Source organism: Nematolebias whitei, chromosome 14 (genome assembly GCF_014905685.2).
Source record: "Nematolebias whitei isolate Nwh7 chromosome 14, NemWhi1, whole genome shotgun sequence".
Taxonomy (NCBI): domain Eukaryota; kingdom Metazoa; phylum Chordata; class Actinopteri; order Cyprinodontiformes; family Rivulidae; genus Nematolebias; species Nematolebias whitei.
This window is the reverse complement of record NC_056511.1, coordinates 31,608,281-31,630,006: the sequence shown is the minus strand read 5'-3', so window position 1 is coordinate 31,630,006 and position 21,726 is coordinate 31,608,281. Positions and strand designations below refer to the sequence as shown.

Here is a 21,726-nt window from a genome sequence, read left to right as displayed (position 1 = left end):
GATCAGCTGGTTTTGGTTGTCAGCAGCAAAACTGGTTGATCCACTCTGAGACGGTGCTATTTAAGAGACTGAGCTGAATACAGCTCCTCAGACTGAGGAAGTCTCTCGGATGAGAGACAAAACGTTTCTACATTTTTTTGTTGATTTGCTTTGTTTTGTTTTTTTGAATGTCCAGAGGACCAGATTTAACTTTTTTAGATGTATAAATTAAGGTTGACTGAAAGTGTCTTACAGGCCAACACTCTGAATCGTTGTGTGCAATTACTGTCAGTGTGTCTTTATTGTCATTTTATTGTCAGTTTACAACTTGTGAGCAACAAAACTGGAGAAATTTATAAGCCTGTCTACTTTCTGTTGTAGTCCAACTGAAGGCTTTTAAAAATGAAAATCTCATTCCAATAAATTCACTTTATAACTTCATGCTACAGTCCTTAGTTATTAAAAAGACTTTAATGTCTTTTGAAAAATATGCGCAGAAACAAAGAGTTTTATGTCTGTCTTTGTAGAGCAAAGGCAGTGGTGAAAAAACATGAAGGTCATATGGGAATTTTTAGCACTTTTCGAAGGTGTTTTTATATTGCTGTGTTATTTACACTTTTCTAAGAATCAATAAATCTCAGACTCTAAGACAGTTTAGTTTTGGAACCACTGCTAAAACAATCTGACCAGATGGACAAATGGAAAATTGTTGAACAAAAAGTGAATTTCAGCTGCACATTTGTTCGGGCGTGATGTTTTTCTGAAAATGAAAGTTTTTATTTGATTTTGTAAATTAGAGATGTCCATCCATCCATTATCTTTTACCCGCTTCTTTCTTTTTGGGTCGTGGGGGTCACTTTTGGGTCACGGGGGTCGCTGGTGCCCATGTCCAGCAATCACTGTGCGAGAGGCGGGGGACACGCCGGACAGGTCTCCAGTCCATCAAAGGGACACAGAGACAAACAACCATTTACTCTCTCTCTCACATCTAGGGAAAATTTACCAATCAGTCTAACATGCATGTTTTTAGTCTGTGGGAGGAAACTGAAGTACCCGGAGAAAACCCACGCATGCATGGAGAGAACATGCAAACTCCACCTAGAAAGGTGGATCCCGGCTGGGATTTGAACTGGTGACCTTCAAGCTGAGAGGGATCAGCTCTTCCAACTGCACCGCTGTGCCGCCCACACCAGAGATGTCAATGTTCAGTAAATAATTGTTTAGTGAAATTGATGGCACTATAAAATTGTTTGCATATAGAATGGTTCATATTTTAGTTGTGAGACTTCACCACTTGCTCAAGCCGAGATCGGATGCTTCCCTCCCTCTCCGCTCTGCTGTTCTGTCTGTCTGTGAAACTGCTTCTGAGACTCTTGCATTTCTTTCAAACCATAATTATGGACTTGTTTTGACCAGTTGGTCCCTCAACTCAATTTACAGCATTTCTTCGAAGAGAAGACAGGCTTTAGGCGAGCCGATTTACCCTGTTGGCACGTATGCAGCTGGATATCGCATCGACTGGAAGACTTGATGATGTGTCTATCTCTGCTGCCATCTGTGGATGTTAAGGACGCATATTTAATTGGATTTACAATAACTGGTTCCTGCTTTTTGGATTCAGCTGGTGCTGGTTTTTCAAGGAAGTCGTCAGCAGCAAATTTGGACCCAATCACACTGCTTGCCTTTATGATGGTTTGGTTTCATGTCTTGAGTACCCGGACTCAAATGCTTTGGGCTGAATGGATCAGATCTTGGGGATTTTTACTCAGTCACGTTCCATGGGTGTGGCCATGTTATTTTGGACATTTTGGAACCGAGTTGACCAACACAGACTGAAGGTTGATGTCATTAAGTTCTGCCTGTCCCCAAAACAACTGTGTGTTTATCTAAATTTTGGTCGCCTTGGCTGGCCTTGAAGGCCACCTTATCTGAATTTTGCCTGGAGAAAATGTGATCTGACGCTCACCACCCCCTCCCTGAGTAATTTCCAACTGATAACCAGATGAAACCCCGCTGAAAAAACTTTGTGACATCATTTCAGGACTCCGGATTCTCAGGGGTTATTCTTGGCCATTCCTCGACATACCTCGAGAATGTTTATGGATCTCACTGGAGGACACATTGACTGATTACAGTGACCTCGAGAGCATCTATAAGCGTTGTTGATCGCTCTCATCTCTTCCTTCTTCCTGCTCTGCTCTATTGCAGAATGTCTACGTAAATATGTGCTTGTTTGTGCGAAGTGTTTTTTCAATATTAGAGGTTTTTCTCAGCCAAGAAAAAAGTCTGATAGGAATTTTTTTCACCTCCAACTCCTACATGTGTCCAGTTAACCACTGTTTTTGTCTGTCCAAACAGGTCTCACTTGTAAATGAGTCTTTGAGGCTCAATGTAATTTATCTGTTTAAATAAAGTTGAATGAATGAATGAATTAGACGTCAGAAATCCACTTTGGTCGAGCTCCTCTTCACTTAGCTTTTAGCTCATCGATCTGGTCAGAAATAAACTCTAGTTCTTCAATCTTAGTTTGTTCAAAGAGCTATCTACAACAGATATATATATTCCTTTAACCTTGTCAGATAGTTTTTATTATTTACATAAAAATAAAATTAAATAAAAAAAAACAAGGAACTGAAACCAAAACTCAAGTTTTAAAGTAAACCTACTTTATTGCATCACCAGAAAACTTAGAAAATAATCTTTTTTGTGATCCATCTTTTGATATTTTAATTTTTTATAGTTATTTTTGTATGAAAGAAGCATAAAATATGAAAATATCGTATCATATTTGTGCCAGGTACACAGTTTCCCATGACAGTGTGCTGGCGTGGAGCCAAACTCATCACCGTGGCAACCAAGAAAATGACCTCTTTACATGCTTCAGTCAGTTGTTGCTTTTTGTGGCGCAGCCATACAAACTCCATCCTCCTCCAGAGAGCAGAAACACACAGAAACAAGATTCAAAGAGCTTTCTTCTTTTAATTTCATCTTGAGTAAGTTTGATAAAAACTGAACTCGTTTAACGAACATGTGCAGTTTACACCTTATTGGATGGAACATCTAAAACCACAACAGTTTCCTTTCTTTTCTGTCACCACACCATAAATTTTGAATTTGTTTTTCACTGCATGAGAAAGTGGATGTGAGGCGTAACGGCATGTGAAAAGTGTGAAAAACACAAGTCTCACAAGTTAGAGAGAACAAGAAAAATAAAGCACAAATAGAAGGCACAACTGAACAAACAATCAGCACAGAATACAATGAAATTTTAAAATCCCATCACATTACAGATGACAGGTGAAACCAGATGGAACACTGACAATCTGACAGATATAGTTTTAAAAATCAAGCAGAGTGGGATTGTGACAGCTAGGAAAAGATGACAAATTCAGAGAAACATTTCTATAAGACATGGCCTAATAGAACTAAATTTGAAGCCAATGCTGACGTGAGATTAAAAATTAGTGGCTCGCCACGGAGGCTGCAGATCGTTCTGATGAGAGGATTTCACTGCCATTCACAGAGGAGCGTTTCAAGGCCACTAAATGTCAACCTTATGTTTGAGATAAAAAGAAATGTCATATATATATATATATATATATATATATATATATATATATATATATACGTGTGTGTGTTTGTGTATTTAATACATGAATGGAAAAAAAAGATAGTTCACCCACCTCTAAATATAGGTTTTTACAAATCAGGAATGAATAATAATGATCTGCTCAGTTATTCAAATCAAACAGCAGATTCTACTGTGTCATCTATTACACAGAAAGTGGGTCAAAATGGAAAAAGGAGTGAGGAAAAATCTCAAGTTCATCCAATGATTCAACAGATTCATCAGTCTCTCACGTGGTTGTGGAGGAATTTTCACGCTCTTCTAAGTGCACTTTGGACATCTGCAGGTATTTATTTCTACACTGGGCACTGGTGACCCCTGCGACCCAAAAAGGAAGAAGTGGGTAAAGATAATGGATGGATGGATGGATGGATGGTCAGTCTTTCAAGCTCCCACCAAAACATTTTTTACTGACTTGAGTTCTGGACTTGATCATTGCAACACCTTTATTCTTTTATTTTTTTTATATTTGCTGCTACATTTGTGGGCGACACATTAGCTCAGTTGGTACAGCTGATCCCTCTTAGTGAGAAGGTCGCCAGTTCAAATCCTGGCCGGGGGCCTTTCTGGGTGGAGTTTGCATGTTCTCTCACTGCATGCATGTGTTTTCTCCAGGTACTCGTTTCCTCCCACAGACAAAAAACATGCATGTTAGTCTGATTGGTAACTCTAAATTGTCTCTAGGTGTGAGTGAGAGAGTGAATGGTTGTTTGTCTCTATGTGTCCCTGTGATGGACTGGAGACCCGTCTATGGTGTCCCCACCTTTTGCACAGTGATGGCTGGACATGGGCACCAGTGACCCCACGACCCAAAATGGAAGAAATGGATAGATAATGGATGGATGCTACATTTGGGATCATTATGTCATGATTTGTGTTTTGATGATCAGGTGTAGATTTGCTTTTTGGTCTTCATGAGTTTAACCATCTTTTGTTCATCTGCCCTCAGTTAGCTGTCAGTGTTTTTTCTATCAGTCTGCCATGCACACCTGTGCCCACTCAGTAATCACCCAGCTGCCTCCACTTCCCATTTATCCCTCCTCAAAACTTGATTCTTTCACACATCAGTTCAGCACTACACATGGTATGTATTTTGTTTTTACCTTCATTTAACCAGGCAAATCCCACTGAGATCACAGATCTTTTATGCAAGAGAAGCCTGGACCTGAAGGCAGTCTAACATGCATGTTCTGAACTGTGAGAAGAAACCAGAGTACCTGGAGCAAACCCACACAAACATGAAGAGAACATACAAATGCCACCCAGAAAGACCCCAGTTCCAAACTGGGTATTGAACCCAGGACTTTCTTGCTATGAGGCAACAATGATAACCACTGATCCATCATGCTGCATTGTTTAGATGTATAGCCTTCCTCCTGTGTCTCATTGAGTTGTAAGTTATGCTGCCATGGCAGCTCTTGGTTGTTATTTAGTTTAAATTAGTTAGTTAGTGAATTATTAGTGTTTAGTGTAAATCTTGGATCTTTTGGCGTGTCATGTGGCGTGTATCTTGGTGTATATCTTAAATCCTTATGTACTGTTTCTTTTTACACTTTATATTTTTACTATTTTTGGGTGTAACTGGGATCCTCTGCACACAAGTTTGTTCCACCTCATGTACCACATGTGGTGCGAATGACAACAAAGTTGACTTGAACTTGAATAAGTTCTCATTAAGATCCTTGTGTTGCAGTCTGCTTTTTGGGTCCTAATCCTCCACCAAGCAGCGACACATTGTTCTGTGGCGTCATGACTCAGTTTGGTCCAAGCTTCAGCTACATGTACCTGCAACACTTTGGTCTACAGAAAGTTCATGACGGCAAGCTAGCTTTGTCCTGCGGCTGCAAAACAATCCCATCAGTCCTTTCACCACCCTGCTTGGTAGACGATATGAGGTGTTTGTGCTGATATGTTTTGTCTAGTTTGCTCCAAATATGACGCTGTGCATTATGGGTAAACACCTCTACTTTTTTCTAATTTATCCAGTGGACAGAGTTCCACAAGCCTTGTGTTTCATTCAGATTAAAGTTTATCAACCTAAGTCATGTTGCTATGATCTTTATAGAGCTTCTTTAAGTCTTTTTCTAATTATAAGATATGAACGTGAACCTTTCACCTGCTGAGCCAGAGTTCTTGATTCTATTTTTGTTTGTTTCTTCATTTTCTTGAGCATTGCACAGTCTGACCTTGGGTGAATTTGCTGGGATGCCCACTCCTGGACATGGTGGAACCTGCTGTGCGTTTTTGGACCGTCGAGGTTAGATTTGAAAAATATTTTAGAACCTGGTGAAGATCTAATTATTCTCATGTGGTATGTGAAATCCTACAGTTGAATAAAAGGTGGACTTTATTTGTTCACGATGTGTAAAACAATTAATCGATTCCATATAGCAATGCTTGGAATAAGTTTTGTGTCAAGCAGTAGTAAAATGTGTGGAGTCGTTATATCAAGAATAAAATTAGACTCTATGCATAAAACTATAAGTGCTTCTTCACATTATTGCTGCTTAAATGGAGCAAGGCTTTCCGTCACCCTTAATTGGACCAGAGGAAACATATGATTTGTGAGCTGCAAACAGCTGCTGTGGATGTGTTAGCTAACTCTGACTCTGCTGCATCTCTTTTAGTATCCGACTTCTCCAGAAAGTTCAGAATGTTATTGATCGTGAAGCCATTATGAATGAAAAATAAATAGAACCGGGGAATACATTTTCCTTTCCAGGAATGATTCCCTCTCGTCTCCTTCATCGTAACTTGTGTAATTGCTTCCGTTATCCACTTCAGCTTTGACTAGTGTATGTTGCCGCACGTTTGGAGCTTCAGACGGAAACAGATGCAAGCCTACGGTGCGTTCGAGCAGCAAAGTGTCTGTGCAGACGTTCCTCTAATCCATAAACACAGAATGCAAAATGGTTTTCTGTGTCAGCCTGTTTATTTAGGTTTAGTCTGTACATCCTAATCTATTTACTGTGGCACCAAATTTAGATGCTAAATTATTATTCAGCTGCATTCAGATATTTAAGACTGTTTTCCTACTGGCTCCAAGTCAAACGCTTAAACATTTGGCTTCCTCTTCTGCTCCTCTGTGCTCAAACGTCGACAGGGAAAAGCAAATGCGCAAAAAGACACAAAAGGCCGAGACGCTGTAACAAACACACACACATGGAGGAGCCTGGAGGCCCACTGCAGAGTGTCAGCTCTTTGTCCCGATCGCTCGGGGAGACATTCGGCGAAGAAAAGCCAGTTCTGTTTGAAACAGGAACTTTGGCAGCCTGCTGAGCAGTAAGGTTCACAAGCTCACATTTACCACAAAGAGTGTGGAGAGTTTATCTGCTTGGAAACATAAATACACAACCAGAGCTGAAACACTTCATGATGGCTGTGCGAAGACAAGATGCAGTGATGGGGTTTCACCAGGATTCTTGTTCTTTGTCACGGAGTGAAATGGAGGAATGCGTTTGTTTGTCATCCTTAAAAATGTTGAGCATAATAATGACAAATAAGTTAACTAACTTCCATTTTGGTGTGTGGTTACATCTAGGGGTAAAAAAGTTCCTTTTGAAAACATTTGCCAGCTCAGCATCCAAGATGGCCACTGACAAATATGCATGTAAACCAGCTACCACTATATACAGTAGTCCCTCGATAATTTGCGGTTTTGCGGACTCACTTTTTTGCAGGTTTTCAACATAATATTGTACACGACACACAACTGTCAACGTTAATATTACTCACATGATTGGGATGGTATGGGACAAAAACTTAATGGGAACAGGAACCAACCAATAGGACAAGAAACAAAACAAACACAAAAAAATACTTGGGACAGGCGCCGCTATTTTGTAGTTTTCTTTCAATAAGCCTACACTGTAACGCAAGTCCAAAGAACTACACGGCCCAGAAGCCAACAGTGCTTCTGGACGCTGCTTTCTGCCAAAATTCATAGAACAGCAATGGAGGGAGCAAACCAGTGGTTAATTTGAGCCGGATCCTGCTGGAACAAGATACGGGAACTCCCTCATTTCCACCGTGTGCATTCCGGCAACTGTTCTCTCGGATCCACCAGCTCATATCTCCGCCCATAAAAGTCCAAAGTCATTGCGCATTTTTTATTTTGATCATTTATTAAAAATTCAATGAGAGGAGACAAGGCAGCACGGTGGCGCAACTGGTAGAGCTGCTGCCTCTCAGCGAGCAGGTCCTTGGTTCAAACCCCGGTCCAGGGGCCTTTCTGGGTGGAGTTTTGTAGTGAACCAGATGACCTGATGATCTGACCCTCATCTGACCCTGATGACCTCAAATCTACCAGATGGACAGAGACTGTTATTTTCATTGATCTGAATAAGTCTGAGCCATCTGATGACTTTCTTTCTTGAATTAATCAAGCGGAAAGGACAATCCTCTATAATCATTGCTGTCTTACAAATGTTTTGATAATCAAATTGTGTTAGTTTCACTCAATGCTTACAGGTTGAAGAGAACTACTCATTTTTATTTTACATAAACAGTAAGTAATGATTTTTATTCCTCATTCAAAGGAGAAATCAGGTTAATATGCATTTCTTGATTTTCTGTCTGAAATGAGCTAAGCTCGTAAGTATGTGAAAGGTTGGTTTTCGGTCAACTAAAATGTTTACCGAGAAAGATGTCATGTTTAAACTTTTTCAGAAGATTACCAAGAGTTGACTCCACGAAGTCTGCTCTCCTGCAATAATCTCTCTGTCAGTTGTTAAAACAATCTCATTCTCTGACCTTGGCTTAGATAACATCTTACGTCACAAAACCACTCCTCTTTCTGGTCCATCCACGAATCAGAAAGCTCTGAAGTAAACTCGGAAGTAAACTCATTTAAAATGTGACAACTTCCCGGTTCTGGCAGAGTGCAGTAGATTCCATGGAGTGCAGTGAGTTCTCAAGGAGTTCTGAGGTTCTGGAGCGGTTCTCATGTAGTGCTCAAGGAGTTCTGAAGAGAATTCATGGGAATTCATAGAGGGCAGTCGGTTCCAGAAGATCTGAAAGAGTCTGAGAGCTGCTGACAATGAAGAGTCAGAGTTGCTGAGAATCCAGAGACGTTTTGGGATTATAATTCTGTTTTGAACTAACCACGCACGACTCTCCAAGGATTTTAGCTGTTCTCAACGGAGACGCTGATATCAGTCTGAAAGATTTCTTACTGAGGTGATCTATCGTCAACAAGGTAACGGTTTCTTCTTCGACTAAAGTGTACCTGGGACAAGCTGAGATACCTGATGGGAGCGTGCAATTTCTGGTCAAACAGATTAAATTCCCTCACATATTCCTCTGTAAGATAATCTCCTTTCATCTTAAACTCTTCTCTCTCTCACAAAACTAGTACAGATATTTTAGAAATATCTGAAGCAAAGTCCTCAAATCACCGCCGAGTGATTTGAAGTTCATTATTTGTGAAACTGTCTGTTATTATTTTCATATTTTGCCAAATTAATGTAAATGTTTGATGTTAAACTTTGATTCTGAAAATAAATGACTCCATTCATTTGATGGGTCAAAGATAATAACGTCTCTCGTTCGCATTTCTGTTGAATTCAATGCACGACATTACAGTCAGAAAAATGAAGAACTCGTGAATATAGTATGCATATATATTTCATATATTTGTCATACAACAAGTGACACGTACCCACGTGACTCACTACAGTTTGCATGTTCTCTCCGTGAATGCGTGGGTTTTTTCCGGGTACTCCGGTTTCCTCCCACCAACCAAAAACATGCATGTTAGGCTAATTGGTAACTCTAAATTGTCCCTAGGTGTGAGTGAGAGAGTGAATGGTTGTTTGTCTCGTTTGTCTCTATGTGGCCCTGTGATGGACTTGCGACCCGTCCAGGGTGTACCCCGCCCCTCGCACAGTGATTGCTGGACATGGGCACCGTGACCCCCGTGACCCAAAATGGAATAAGCGGGTAAAGAAAATGGATGGATGGATGAGAGGAGACGTTGTCCATGTCTGTGTGTGAATATTACTGCTGCAGCAGGCGCATCAACCCACGGGCACGCTCCTGCAGCAGAGACGCTGACCGCATGTCCCGCAGGGATGAAGCATCTTCATCCACCTTCAGATGTGTCTCAGAATCCAAAGCAGCGTAAACGAACATTTTAACGGCACAAACCAGCACCAACTTAACACAAACCACTCATTGTATTTACTGGAACTTTTGATGTGGGTGTGGTGTCAGCTTCACCTGCTCAGCTTTGTGCCCTGAAGACAGTGCATGTTTTACGCACAGGAACATCTCCAGACAGCTCTGCAGAGCGCGCACAACTGCTAATGTGTCAGAACTCCTGAATACATTTCAAAGATAATAAATAAAAAAAGCTTACAGTAATAAATAAAAAAATTAAAATACAAGTGAAATGTTTGATGTGCATTATTCACATTATCACTTTTCAAAATTAGTCAAAATAACAGGATCAAAATGTTAAAAGACAGTCCAATTTATTACGTAAAATACAAATGGATGGATGATTGTCCTTAGCTGGACAACAGAGAATTGAAGGCAGTAGTGATAGAGATTGGAGCAGAACAACACACAGGACTGAATTCAGAAGAGTTCGAGTCAGACATTGAAGTTTGTGTGTGTGTGTGGGGGGGGGGGGGGGGGGGGGGGGGGACGACGCTTGATAGAATCGGAGCTGCTGTTCACGGCTCTCTAAAATAGTAATTTCAATTCAACCTTTATTTATGCAGGTTGTTAGTCTGGAGCCTCATCATTTACAAGAGAGACCCGTTTTTAATCAATTTAATCAAATGTTTACAGATGTTTAAAAACCAGTTAAAATACACCAAAATGCAGAAAATGGCATCTTTTTTTTTCCAAATTTTCTGGGGGAGGAACCACGGACAACCCCCAGCCCCGCCCAATTGTGTTCTGACATCAATTGTTTTACAAATTAAGCCCTGGAGCAAACACTAGTGGAGAAACCGATGTGGTAGAAATAGTTTTTCAACGCAAAGTCAAAAGTAACGATCTATCTATTAAGATCACAGAACTGGCAGGAAAGTCACAAATAATCCTGAAGCTGAGCTCATCCTTCAAGTTGCAGTATATTCACTGGTGAGTACCCATATAAAATTGTGCAGTACTGTACAGTACATAAACGTATGTTTTTAAAATTATAGGCTTAAAAGTTTAGAATATTGTTTAGAACATTGTTTAGAACATTGCAAGAGTGTGGGAAGGGTTTATAACGCCTTAAAATATATATAAATACTTAAATAATTATAGCGTTTCGTGGTTTTTCACCTATCGCGGTGGTTTCTGGAACGTAACCCCTGCGATAATCGAGGGACTACTGTATACCTCCCTAGTTTTCTTTCTAGTTTTTGTAACGTATAATTTCCTCAAATGATTGGGGTGGCTGTAGATTAACCTATGGTGGCCAAGGCCACCATTGGCCACCCCCTGGCTCCACCATTGCACCTGATGGTGGATAAAATTGCTTAATCAAATAAAAGGTGATGGATCCTGCACAAGCCAGGATCTGTCACTCGGCGCCGCCTCAGACAAGAAAAACAACTCTGTTCTTATGTACAAAGTACATTGTATACTCACTTGAATGGCTTCTTCAATTTCAGTCCAGAAAAACACTCAACTCGTAAACTACAGTACAAACATTCACTATTCAAATCCCTCAGTGACAGAGAACAATCGCCTACCGTTTGTTTAACTGATGATAATGGACAAATCAGTTAAACAGCTTAAAATAAAATTAGTGTCAGTACAATATCAGAGTAAAGAAGGAATCAGAGTAACAGTTAGTAGACTTCGACAAGGAAGCCAATACAGCTATTGCCACAGCAGAAGGTACTGAAGAAATATACATAGATATTCTGATAGAAACAGCTCACAAAGTAAAATAAAGTAAAACTGTGTGGTAATTTAAAAAGCATTGCCATATTTATGTGTTGCAGCATTTTTTGTAGGTGATGTGACAGTTTAGAACGATCCTTCCAGTTTTGAAGGTCTGAGCTCAGATACAAAGGAAGTCAATGAGAGTTTGAACGTGCGCACTCAGCAACTCGAGGGACAACAACAAGTCCTACAGCAGTGAGAGACACACTGGATAAAAGTAAAATAAAAGTCATATTTTGATGTGTAGACTGGAAGAAATGTGAAGTTTGTGGGAGTAAAAATATTTTGTTGGCAACATCTGTTAAAAATCATCTCACTCTAAGCAGTGTTGTGTAAAAAGCTTTAAAGATATCAAAATGTCATTTCTGTTTTATAAAGCTGAACTTTCTGTGACCTGTTTAAATGTTGAATGATGCTCCTACTGTGAGTTACGGAGCTCTAAACAGGACCGGCTTCCTCCAACATTTCATTGTTCTCTTAGTTTTTGCTAAATTTGTGACTTCACGTTGCAGCTAAAAGCCAAAAGGTGTGTTTCACAATCAAGCTGAATATCTTAGCATATTTGTACATGGGTTTTTCAAAACTGCAACAAAAGTAGCAAATATAAATTTGCTGTTACTGGAAGAATAATGAGCGGATGGGGTCGGGGGGTGGAGGGCAGCATCGAAGCACCCTCACTAAACAGCCTCAGGTGGCTCATAGAGAGAGAACAGATTTTCATTCAGATAGAATTAAAAAATTATTTACCCAGAACTGAACTCCAAAGATAAGAAGGCTGCTGTGACTACACTAGACTTGCCCACTGGGATTTGAGATCTGAGTCAAACACTTCCACTGATGATCAAAGCACTGCTGCACTCCCCTTTAAGTCCTTCACCCACTTTTTAATCTAAGGGGCGCAGGAGAAGCTGAGCACAGCGTCGGCATTTTCCCTTACATCTGCATCTTGCGTCCTTTCATCAGCTTCTGGTTGAGTATCTCTGTTGGATCCTGCTCTTTTTTTGGGAGGGGGTACTCTGTTGCTGCATGATGACTCTGACAGAAAGTTTGTGTCGCTCTGAGCATGCTACAATCTACAAGCAGGATCTAAGTTCAGCAGCCGAGGATCTTAGCTGCAGCTCAGCCTCCATGTGAATGCTGATCCAAGCCTCTCATCCCACATTGTTATGCACCCCGGACTCATTATCTGCAGCCTCTGTAGCTGTCTGCAGCACGCTCAAAACTTTGGGGACTCCTTTAACCCCTCTTCACTCTCTTTGTTTGCTCAGGATGCTAAAGAAGCTCTTTTTAATTCTCCCTTTGGAGTGACATTTTGTTTGACGTTGGTTTAAAGTGGACTCTGCACACGTTTGCTCCTAATCATGTACACACAGGCTGATGTGTAAATAACAGCAAGGCAAATTTCATTAAAGACCAAACATTCATGAAAGAAATAATCGTCTGCCACCTTTCATGCAGGACTTTAAAATTAAAACCATTGTTTCGTGAGAAGGGAGGAACTTATAATCATTTTGAGTAAATCTTGCAAATAAAGTTACATGCAGTTTGACATGAAACTGATTTGTTACAACTCAAAGTATCAGGGATCCGTACCCTGAAGTCCTGCAATAAGTGAAAAACCACAAAATAGAAATAGTAGTACAAGTAGTAAGTAGTAGTTTATTTTAGTGTATGTGTGTATATATATATATATATATATATATATATATATATATATATATATATATGTGTGTGTGTGTGTGTGTGTGTGTGTGTGTGTGTGTGTGTGTGTGTGTAAAGGCGTTTTAAACCCTTCCCACACTCACACACAGAATATCATGATTTCAGCTCTCTGCCTCCGCTGTTCTCTGCCATCTACCAGAGCTTGGGCATGCCCACTTCTCCGCTGCAGAGATTCAGGAAGCTTCTCCTGCATCTCTGGGCTGCACAAAGGTGCAACAGGTGCTAAATAATTTTAAATCCATCCATCCATTATCTTTACCCGCTTATTCCATTTTGGGTCACGGGGGTCGCTGGTGCCTATGTCCAGCAATCACTGTGCGAGGGGCGGGGTACACCCTGGATGGGTCGCAAGTCCATCACAGGGACACATAGAGACAAATGAGACAAACAATCATTCACTCTCTCACTCACACCTAGGGACAATTTAGAGTTACCAATCAGCCTAACATGCATGTTTTTGGTCTGTGGGAGGAAACCGGAGTACCCGGAGAAAACTTACTCATGCACGGAGAGAACATGCAAACTCCACCCAGAAAGGCCCCTGGACCGGGGTTTGAACCAAGGACCTGCTCGCTGAGAGGCAGCAGCTCTACCAGTTGCGCCACCGTGCTGCCCTAATTTTAAATCATTTATTTTAAATAAAAATTTCATGTTGATTGTGCGGCTCATCCATCAATCAGCCAATTGTGTGTCACATCCAATCTTATTTTGAAAAACTGCTATAGAGCGAGTCCGTGAAAAATGTACCGCGAAGTAGCAAGAGACTACTGTATACGCTGAGGATAACTCTCTGTTACTATCACATCACATTTTAAGCTCAGCATCTGTAAAACTGATTGACTTGTAGTCATTTTGTGTTTGTCAAGGTTGATTAGCTGTGCCAACCAAATGTTGACTCCAAATGTTCAGCAGTTGTAGGTATTTATCCAATGAATCATATCTGAGACTTTTGTTCAAACCAGTCAAGTGATTCATGGGATATTTTGCTAACAGACAAACAAGGTTGAATCCAGCAGTTAATGGTAAGGTCTTAAATAAAACTCTTTCACACTATGTTGCAATCAGAGTATGTTATAGATTACTTAGAGCTACAACCACATTAAATTTAACCTCATTGTAAAATTAAAATATTTTATCAGTTTATGGGATTTTTACAGTCTGTTATCTTTGACAGCCATCTTGTGTAAAGCTGAACTCAAAGGTTCAGTACGTAGTTGTAGATCTATACCAGCTGATTACTTTCAAACATTTCTGTTTTCTGTGAAATCCAGATATTATGCTAACAGACTAGGCTGACTCCTGTAGTTAATTGCAACATTTTAAGCAAATATCTTGTGCGAACATTTAGCGCTCATATGTACTATGATTTACTTTTAGCTATGACCACACCATACTTTAGCCCAGTTTCTGTAAAACTGCTAGAGTTACAGTAAATTGTGCTTTTCAGTATTGATTAGTTGTGGTGGCCATATTGAATTAGGTTGATTCCAAAGGTTTATCAGTCATAGATGTACATCAAATGATTACTTATTAGAGTTTCAATAAAATCTATCAAGTGGTAAATGAGATATTCTGCTAACAGACAGACACAGTTGTTGTTTTTCTTTTAAACGGCATCTCGCTTCTGCACGGGTCACAACAGCCAGCAAACTCACATGAAAGATTTGGTAATTGATTGTCCTTTCTGATGCCACACAGACACACACACGCAGACTCAGGCCCAAACATTATCAGATGTGGACAATAAAGATGCGAGTGAACAAGCAAACTGATAAACACACAGATATATCTCTCTCAGATCTCTCCTCCATTGTGAGGTAAAACAGAGAAGCAGGGAGCTCAGTTTTCTCTCTGACACTATGTATTCACCTGCCTTCACTCCCACTCAGCCGGCCCACTCAGAACACCTACACATGAAATTCTCCTCGCGCAGAGAGCTTCATCTCACACATTTTATTCTGTATTCTTCTATCCTTTGTTGAGCTGTAAATCATTCTGTGCTGAACCTGACATATCTGAGGTCATTCTGCTAGTTTGTTTTCTAAGTGAGAACAAATAATTTGTATTGCCATAAAGCAAACATTGCTCATGTAGACATCATTCAGCCAACGCTGCCACACAGGGTGCAAGAGAAAAACTGGAAAACATCCCACTTTTAGCTCTCTCGCTCTCTCTTGTTGAGCGCTACTCCTCCCTGTTGATCTTTTTCACCTGCCTCTCTCTGCCGGAGCATCCAGAAATCCTTTTTTAAAAATAATCACACAGGCTTTATCTCACACACCTGTTCTCAGAAGCCATTCAACCTTCATTCCTTCCTCTTTTCCAGTGCAAAGTCACCTGTCTGATTTTCCCCTCACTACTCTGTTTCTCACTTGCACTTCTACTGATTTCTGTGGAGGATTCTACCCTGCAGCATCACAATAAAGTTCAACATCCCCAAAGGCTGGCGTTTTAATTTTATATTCATTCATGGAGAGGATCTGCTTCTTCTTTTGCATCAGCCACAATGTGTCATTATCTGTTGCACAATTACATCCTCTTATCCTCCCACCTCCTCACCCCCATAAGATCTAAACTTCTCCAAGCGAACAGATCTGTGACTCATAAAAATAGACCTTTCATCCATTACCAGTATAGATAGCGTACAGTAATCTAGCTGTGCTGTTTAGCATAACCAATGTGTGGGTTGTGGTGTTTAATCAAGTGATGAGGAGCAACAGCAAGACAGCATAGAAAAGAGAAAATGGTTCTCACATGGTCTCATCATTCTGGAACTCCAGCTTGCCGGAAACATCTTCATAGTCCTCCCCAGCTTTGGCGGTACCCTCAACGGAGTGGTAGGGCACGGCCACCTTCCCCCTTGCACCGGATGTCCGGTGAACCTTCACCTGCATATTGCCGATGCTCTCGCTAACCCTTGTGCACTTGCTCTCGAACGTAAAGATGCCAGCATGGTCATCGTCGTAAATAGTGACTGTAGCAACAGGAGCATTGCCCAGGGCGGCCTTTGGCGGGACGTGGGAGGAGAGGCCGACAGTGCTGTTGCTGGAGGTGATGGAGTTAGGCTCCAGGATGGAGACCTCAGCCCGGTGCACAATACGTGGATTACTGAGGCGCACATAAAAGTGCTCGTCCTCTTCAAAGATGTCATCGTCGATAACACCAACCGTAAACTCTTTTGTTGTCTCGCCAGGCTTGAAGACCAAAGTGCCCTCAGCAAACTCATAGTCTGAGCCTGCAGTGGCAGTCCCATCCTCTGTCCGGTAGTCCACCTGTGTGGCAAAGAGAAACAAACCTAATTAAACATTTAGTAAGTGAGGCTGTGATAAAATGCTGACTGGTTAATGTTTTATACATCAACCAGTTACATACAGTTGAGCATTTATATTACAGCAATATTTCCTTTTACCTTCACAGTGCAGCCAGCCTCTCCTCCATGCCGGCTCACCGAGAGCTTCAGGGAACCACAATTCTCAAAGCACTGATAGTGAGAGGGATCAAACTGCAGGTAGATTGTGTGGGGGTCTTCCTCCTGTCCACTGGCCTCATGGCAGCTCACCACCTTCCTGGCCTGGTCGGCGGCATGCTTCTTCAGAATGTTACCAGCTCCGATCATCATGCGTGTGGCCTGAATTCGATAGAAAGCCCGACTCTTTTGTTGTTGAATCAGCACTTGGTAGTTGGCCATTTCAATCAGTTGCTCCATGTCTTTCTCTGGGTGCCTCTGTTTTAGCTCTTTCAAGGTGCGTGCCATCTCTCGACGGGCTTCCTCTTCCTGATCTTGTTCTGCACTTGTCCCTCCACCTTCCTCTACTCCCTCCAACATCCCATCCAGAGCCTCCTTGTTGTGGGTGTGGGAGTTTGAGCCCTGCCCGTCCATCTCTAAGTCCATTTTAGTGAACATGGCGTCTCCCTCAGACTCAATGATAATGCCACGGGTCTTGTCAGCGCGATAACGCCTGCGGACGTACTTGTAGAAGAGCAGGCGTCGGTCTGCAATCCAGGCTTGAAGCACACAGAGAGGGAAGAAGAGGAATGTAAGGACTGCCTCCCAAACCTCCACCTCTCCGGGGGAGAACACTGACAGGATGAGGTACAACCAGATGTAGGCGAACACGCTCCAGGCGGCAGTGACGAAGAAGACCCTTAGGTGTTTTATCTTGCGGGTCTCGTTTTCTGGCACCACGTAGACACAGATGGCAATGATGATGAACATGTTAAATGCAGCACTGCCCACAATGGTGCTGGGCCCAAGAGCTCCAGCTTCAAAATTATGGCCAATCACCTCGATGACAGAGAGCAGGATCTCCGGTGCCGAGGAGCCCAGAGCCATCAGCGTCAGATTGGACACAGTCTCATTCCAGATGCGAACAGTGGTTGTTGTGGTTTCACCATTTGGCTTTTTGATGCTGATCTCTTTTTCTTGAGAGGTAATGACCTCGATCGAAGACATGAAGCGATCGGCAATGATGGACATGCCCAGGAACATATATATAAGAGCTGCAAAGTAGACAATGGCACGTGCCACTTTGTCGCCAACTGCAGGGTTCTGGGGGTTCCACAAAGGTAGAACCACGCCCTCTGAGCAGTTGTCCTCACTGGAGCAGTTCCCAGGGGCGCTAGTGCTAATGCCTTCATGACCAGAGCTGCCATCAGATAAATAAGTGACTCCTGGGAGAAGAACCAGCAAAAGAGAGATGAACGTACACGAGCTGAGAATCATGTTGCTCTGATGGGACTTGGACTCTGCTGGCGCTGAAACTCATATGACTTCACATCCGAAGGTTCAAGCAAACCTTTGCAAAAAAGAAGAAAAAATGATTCAGGCTTAGATGATAATTATGTCCATTATTCTTCTCCTGAAATAACCTCGACAAGCACAGATTTTACATAGCAAAAGCATTCAAAGTTTGGACTCTTTTGTATGAAATGATGTGTGATCTGACAGTTTGTTCAGTCCGAATTCAGTGAGCCTGAAATATTGGCACCTACTTATGTTTGAGTCACTGGTATTGAACAACCCGGTCAAACACCTACACATACTGTATAATGTGTCCATCGCACACCAAGAAACAGAAAAAACTGTTACTCTTTGAAACTTGTAGTATCAAGGGGAAAAACTAAGCCAGCACATACCCACAACTTAGATCACAGTCCAAAAATAGTCTTTACTAATTAGAACAAGGAAAGAGACAGAAGCAAAACTTCACATATCTCAGATGCAGCAGGGTATATACAGTTTAATACTAAAATGCAGTAAACACCTCGAGTTTAAGCTCCATCATGGGAAAGCCTAAACTAATTCCACAGTGGTTTTCTTGGCAGCAGCCTTTTAACAGCATGAATGAATAATTCACTCCACACATACTATTCAGAGGATTAACATCTGCAGCTGAGCAAAAAACACAAAAAAATGTCAGCTAATTTAATCTGGTACCTACAAATCTAAACATGAATTTCTCCAAAGTAGGTTTCCTAAGATCAGCAGGGTGATGTGATGTGTGGTTTCTGTTCAGCACAGGCTCACATTGACATGCAGCGGAGAGAAGCTCCAGCCTGCACTCTGACCTATAATGGGAGTGCATGCTTCCTTCTGAGAATTCATCTCGGGAAGAAGCAGTACGACACAGATGATGAAATTATAATCCGCCCTCCCAAGCTCATAAATGAATGACGACTGTTTCTGTGGAACCAACAGTTTGTGTGCTCGTCATTGCATTGAGAGAAACACCGGCGAGGTCAGCACCGAGCAGCAAGCAGGTCGGACAATCACTGATCGCTGTCAAATACAGATGCACAAAATCAAACTGAACACAAGTGCTTTCATCTGGCACACGTCGCTGCACAAATGTGTGAGTGGGTGATGTTTCTATGGCAAAAGCAAGCTGTCCAACTGGTGCACCAGCTAGAATAAAAACGTTTCTTCTCACTGCACTGAGACATAATGTGTTCAGTGAAATACTTCACATCCAAATAAAGGTTTGGGCTAGTTTAACTGGATATCTGCAGTAAAATAAAAAATTTAAAGTGAAATATTCAACCCTTGATGTATTTTATTGATTCTAAGGAGTTCATACTGGGATATTGCTTTTGCATGTATCTGGGTGCTGTGTGTGTGTGTGTGCATATGTTAGCAAAATATTTCTTGAAACACTGAAAGGATTTCAATGAAGCTCTCAGTTCATAAACCCTGGATGTAAATCGACAACTGATTAACTTTAGGTGTCAAATTGATTCAAGATGGCTGCCACACAAAAATTGCAATAGGGCAGTCAGTTTTACATATATTGACCTAATGTTTGTGGTGGTTGCAGCTGAGAATGATACTCTGTGTGCACTGACAGATTGTGCAAGATCTTTGTTTAAAATTTTGTCATTTACTCTTCAAAGTTGCTATTTGTCTGTTAGCAAAACATCTCATGAACCACCAACCAAATTTGAATGAAACCTTCAGAAAACATTCATCAAATGTACATCTATAATTGATGAACCATTGAAGCAACCCAATTAAAGAATGGCTGCTATTGTTAATTGGCATAAAAATGGACAAGCATGGTTGTAACTCTGCCATTTTCACACAGCTTGACCTAAAATCGGATCTCATCGTAGCTGAGAGTCACTTACTGCTCATACTACAAGTGCTTCTCATTCTTATTTGTCTGTTAGCAAAATGTTTCATGAACAACTACATGGATTTTAATGAAACATTCAGAAATTAGTCACTTGATATACACTAACAACTGATTATGCTTTGGGGTCATCACAATTCAAAATGACAACACACACAACTCAGAAATGGCTTTAACTCAGTCAATTTTACAGACAATGAGCTTGCATTTGCTGTGGTAGTAGCTGAGAGTCATTCACAACACGTGCTTGCATGAGATTGCACATAATATTTTCAAGGTTTGACCAAGAAGGCTACAACGCCAACATTTCTAAACATAAAAGGCTAAACCTTTAACTTGAAAGGCAGATGGTATTACTTTTCACAAATTCAGTTTTTTCCAGTTAGGTCAGGTGTTCCCCAAGGCTCCATTCTTGGACCAACTCTTTTCTCCATATTTATAAATGATATCTCGCATTATGTTTGTGAGGCCTCCATTCATTTAAATGCTGTTTACATTATTTTATGTGCTTTTGGTTCTACTCTGGATGAGGTTGTGACATCTCTTGCATGTGATGTTCTTGAAACCCAGCAGGCCTTTACTGACTTCAATTTGTCCTTAAATGTCAAGAAAACTAAAATTATGTGGTCCAGTCATGGAGGAAGAACCATACCCACCTCAGTGGACTTCACAACTGTAAACGGTGATTTTATAGAAGACGGTTTATAAATATTTGGGAATTTGGATTGATGGTGTTCTGTCCTTTTCACATCATGTTAATGTTTTGCAATCTAAGGTTAAAGCGAGACTTGGTTATCTATATAGAAATTGATCTTCATTCACGTTGGCTGCAAAACGCACCATTGTCCAAAAAAACATTCTACCTGTGTTGGATTATGGAGACATAATTTACAGACATGCTTCTAAGGGTGTCCTTCGTAAGCTGGACAAAATTTATAACTCTGCTATTGGCTTTGCTACAAATGCTCCTTATAGAGCACATCATTGTCACCTCTACTCTCTTGTTAAATTCTCTACATACTCGTTGTGAAATTCATTGGTTTACCCTCATTTATAAGATGTTGCTGTGTTATTTACCTCCATACAATATTTGACTAATCTACTGGGGCGGCTGTGGCTGAGTGGTTAGAGCAGTCGTCCTCCAATGCGAGAGTTGGGGGTTCGAATCCACCAGCAGTCACATGTCAAAGTGTTCCTGGGCAAGACACTGAACCCCTCATAGCCTCTGATGTGTGTCTCATCAGTGTATAAATGTGATCTAAAAAGCACTGACTAGTCTCTTTAGAATGATTTGTTCAATTAGCTTTGTAGAGCTCTAGTAGAGTGCTGTATGAATGGGTAAATGAGGACACAGATTGTGGTGTATAGCACTTTGAGTATCTTGAAATAAGATAGAAAGCCGCTGTATAAGTACAATCCATTTACTGCAACTAGCACTAGTTTCGAAGTGAAACATCCGATCCTCTCAGTATTTGTGGTTAACAACTCTAAAGACCAAGTCTCGCTCTGACTGGAACCTGCTTCAAAAAACTTTGGGTTTGACCTCCTTTGTCTCAGTTTCTAGTTTCAAAAATTGTTTAAAAGCCATTTTAAAGATACTTGCAAGTGTTTTCATGTTTAGTGCTCTTATCGTTTAACTTTGACAATGAACAGTTTATGTAATTTGTGATTCCTTTACTGACTGTGTATTTTATAGTTTTACCTAACTGTATTGTTTCCCTTCCCTTGACTCTATAAGTGCCTGGTGATTGCCATGCCAGCACTGTAAATAAGAACGTGTCTTGTGTTCATACCTTGTTAAATAAAGGTGAAAAAAAATCACTTTAACTCAAAATTAACATGGCTACAATCTCAAACCATTTGTCCTGAATAATTTCA

General features: G+C 41.0%; 1 protein-coding gene across 1 annotated transcript in view; it reads right to left on the bottom strand.

Moving 5' to 3' along the window:
- Positions 1–21,726, bottom strand: part of slc8a4a (solute carrier family 8 member 4a) — a 74,687-nt gene that overhangs the window by 52,527 nt on the left and 434 nt on the right. The window contains exons 2-3 of the mRNA XM_037688042.1: positions 16,629–18,015; positions 15,974–16,491 (exon numbers count right to left, since the gene is read on the bottom strand). Coding sequence (XP_037543970.1) covers positions 15,974–16,491; positions 16,629–17,942 — 1,832 coding nt within the window. The 5' untranslated portion in view covers positions 17,943–18,015. The remainder of the gene's footprint in view (positions 1–15,973; positions 16,492–16,628; positions 18,016–21,726) is intronic.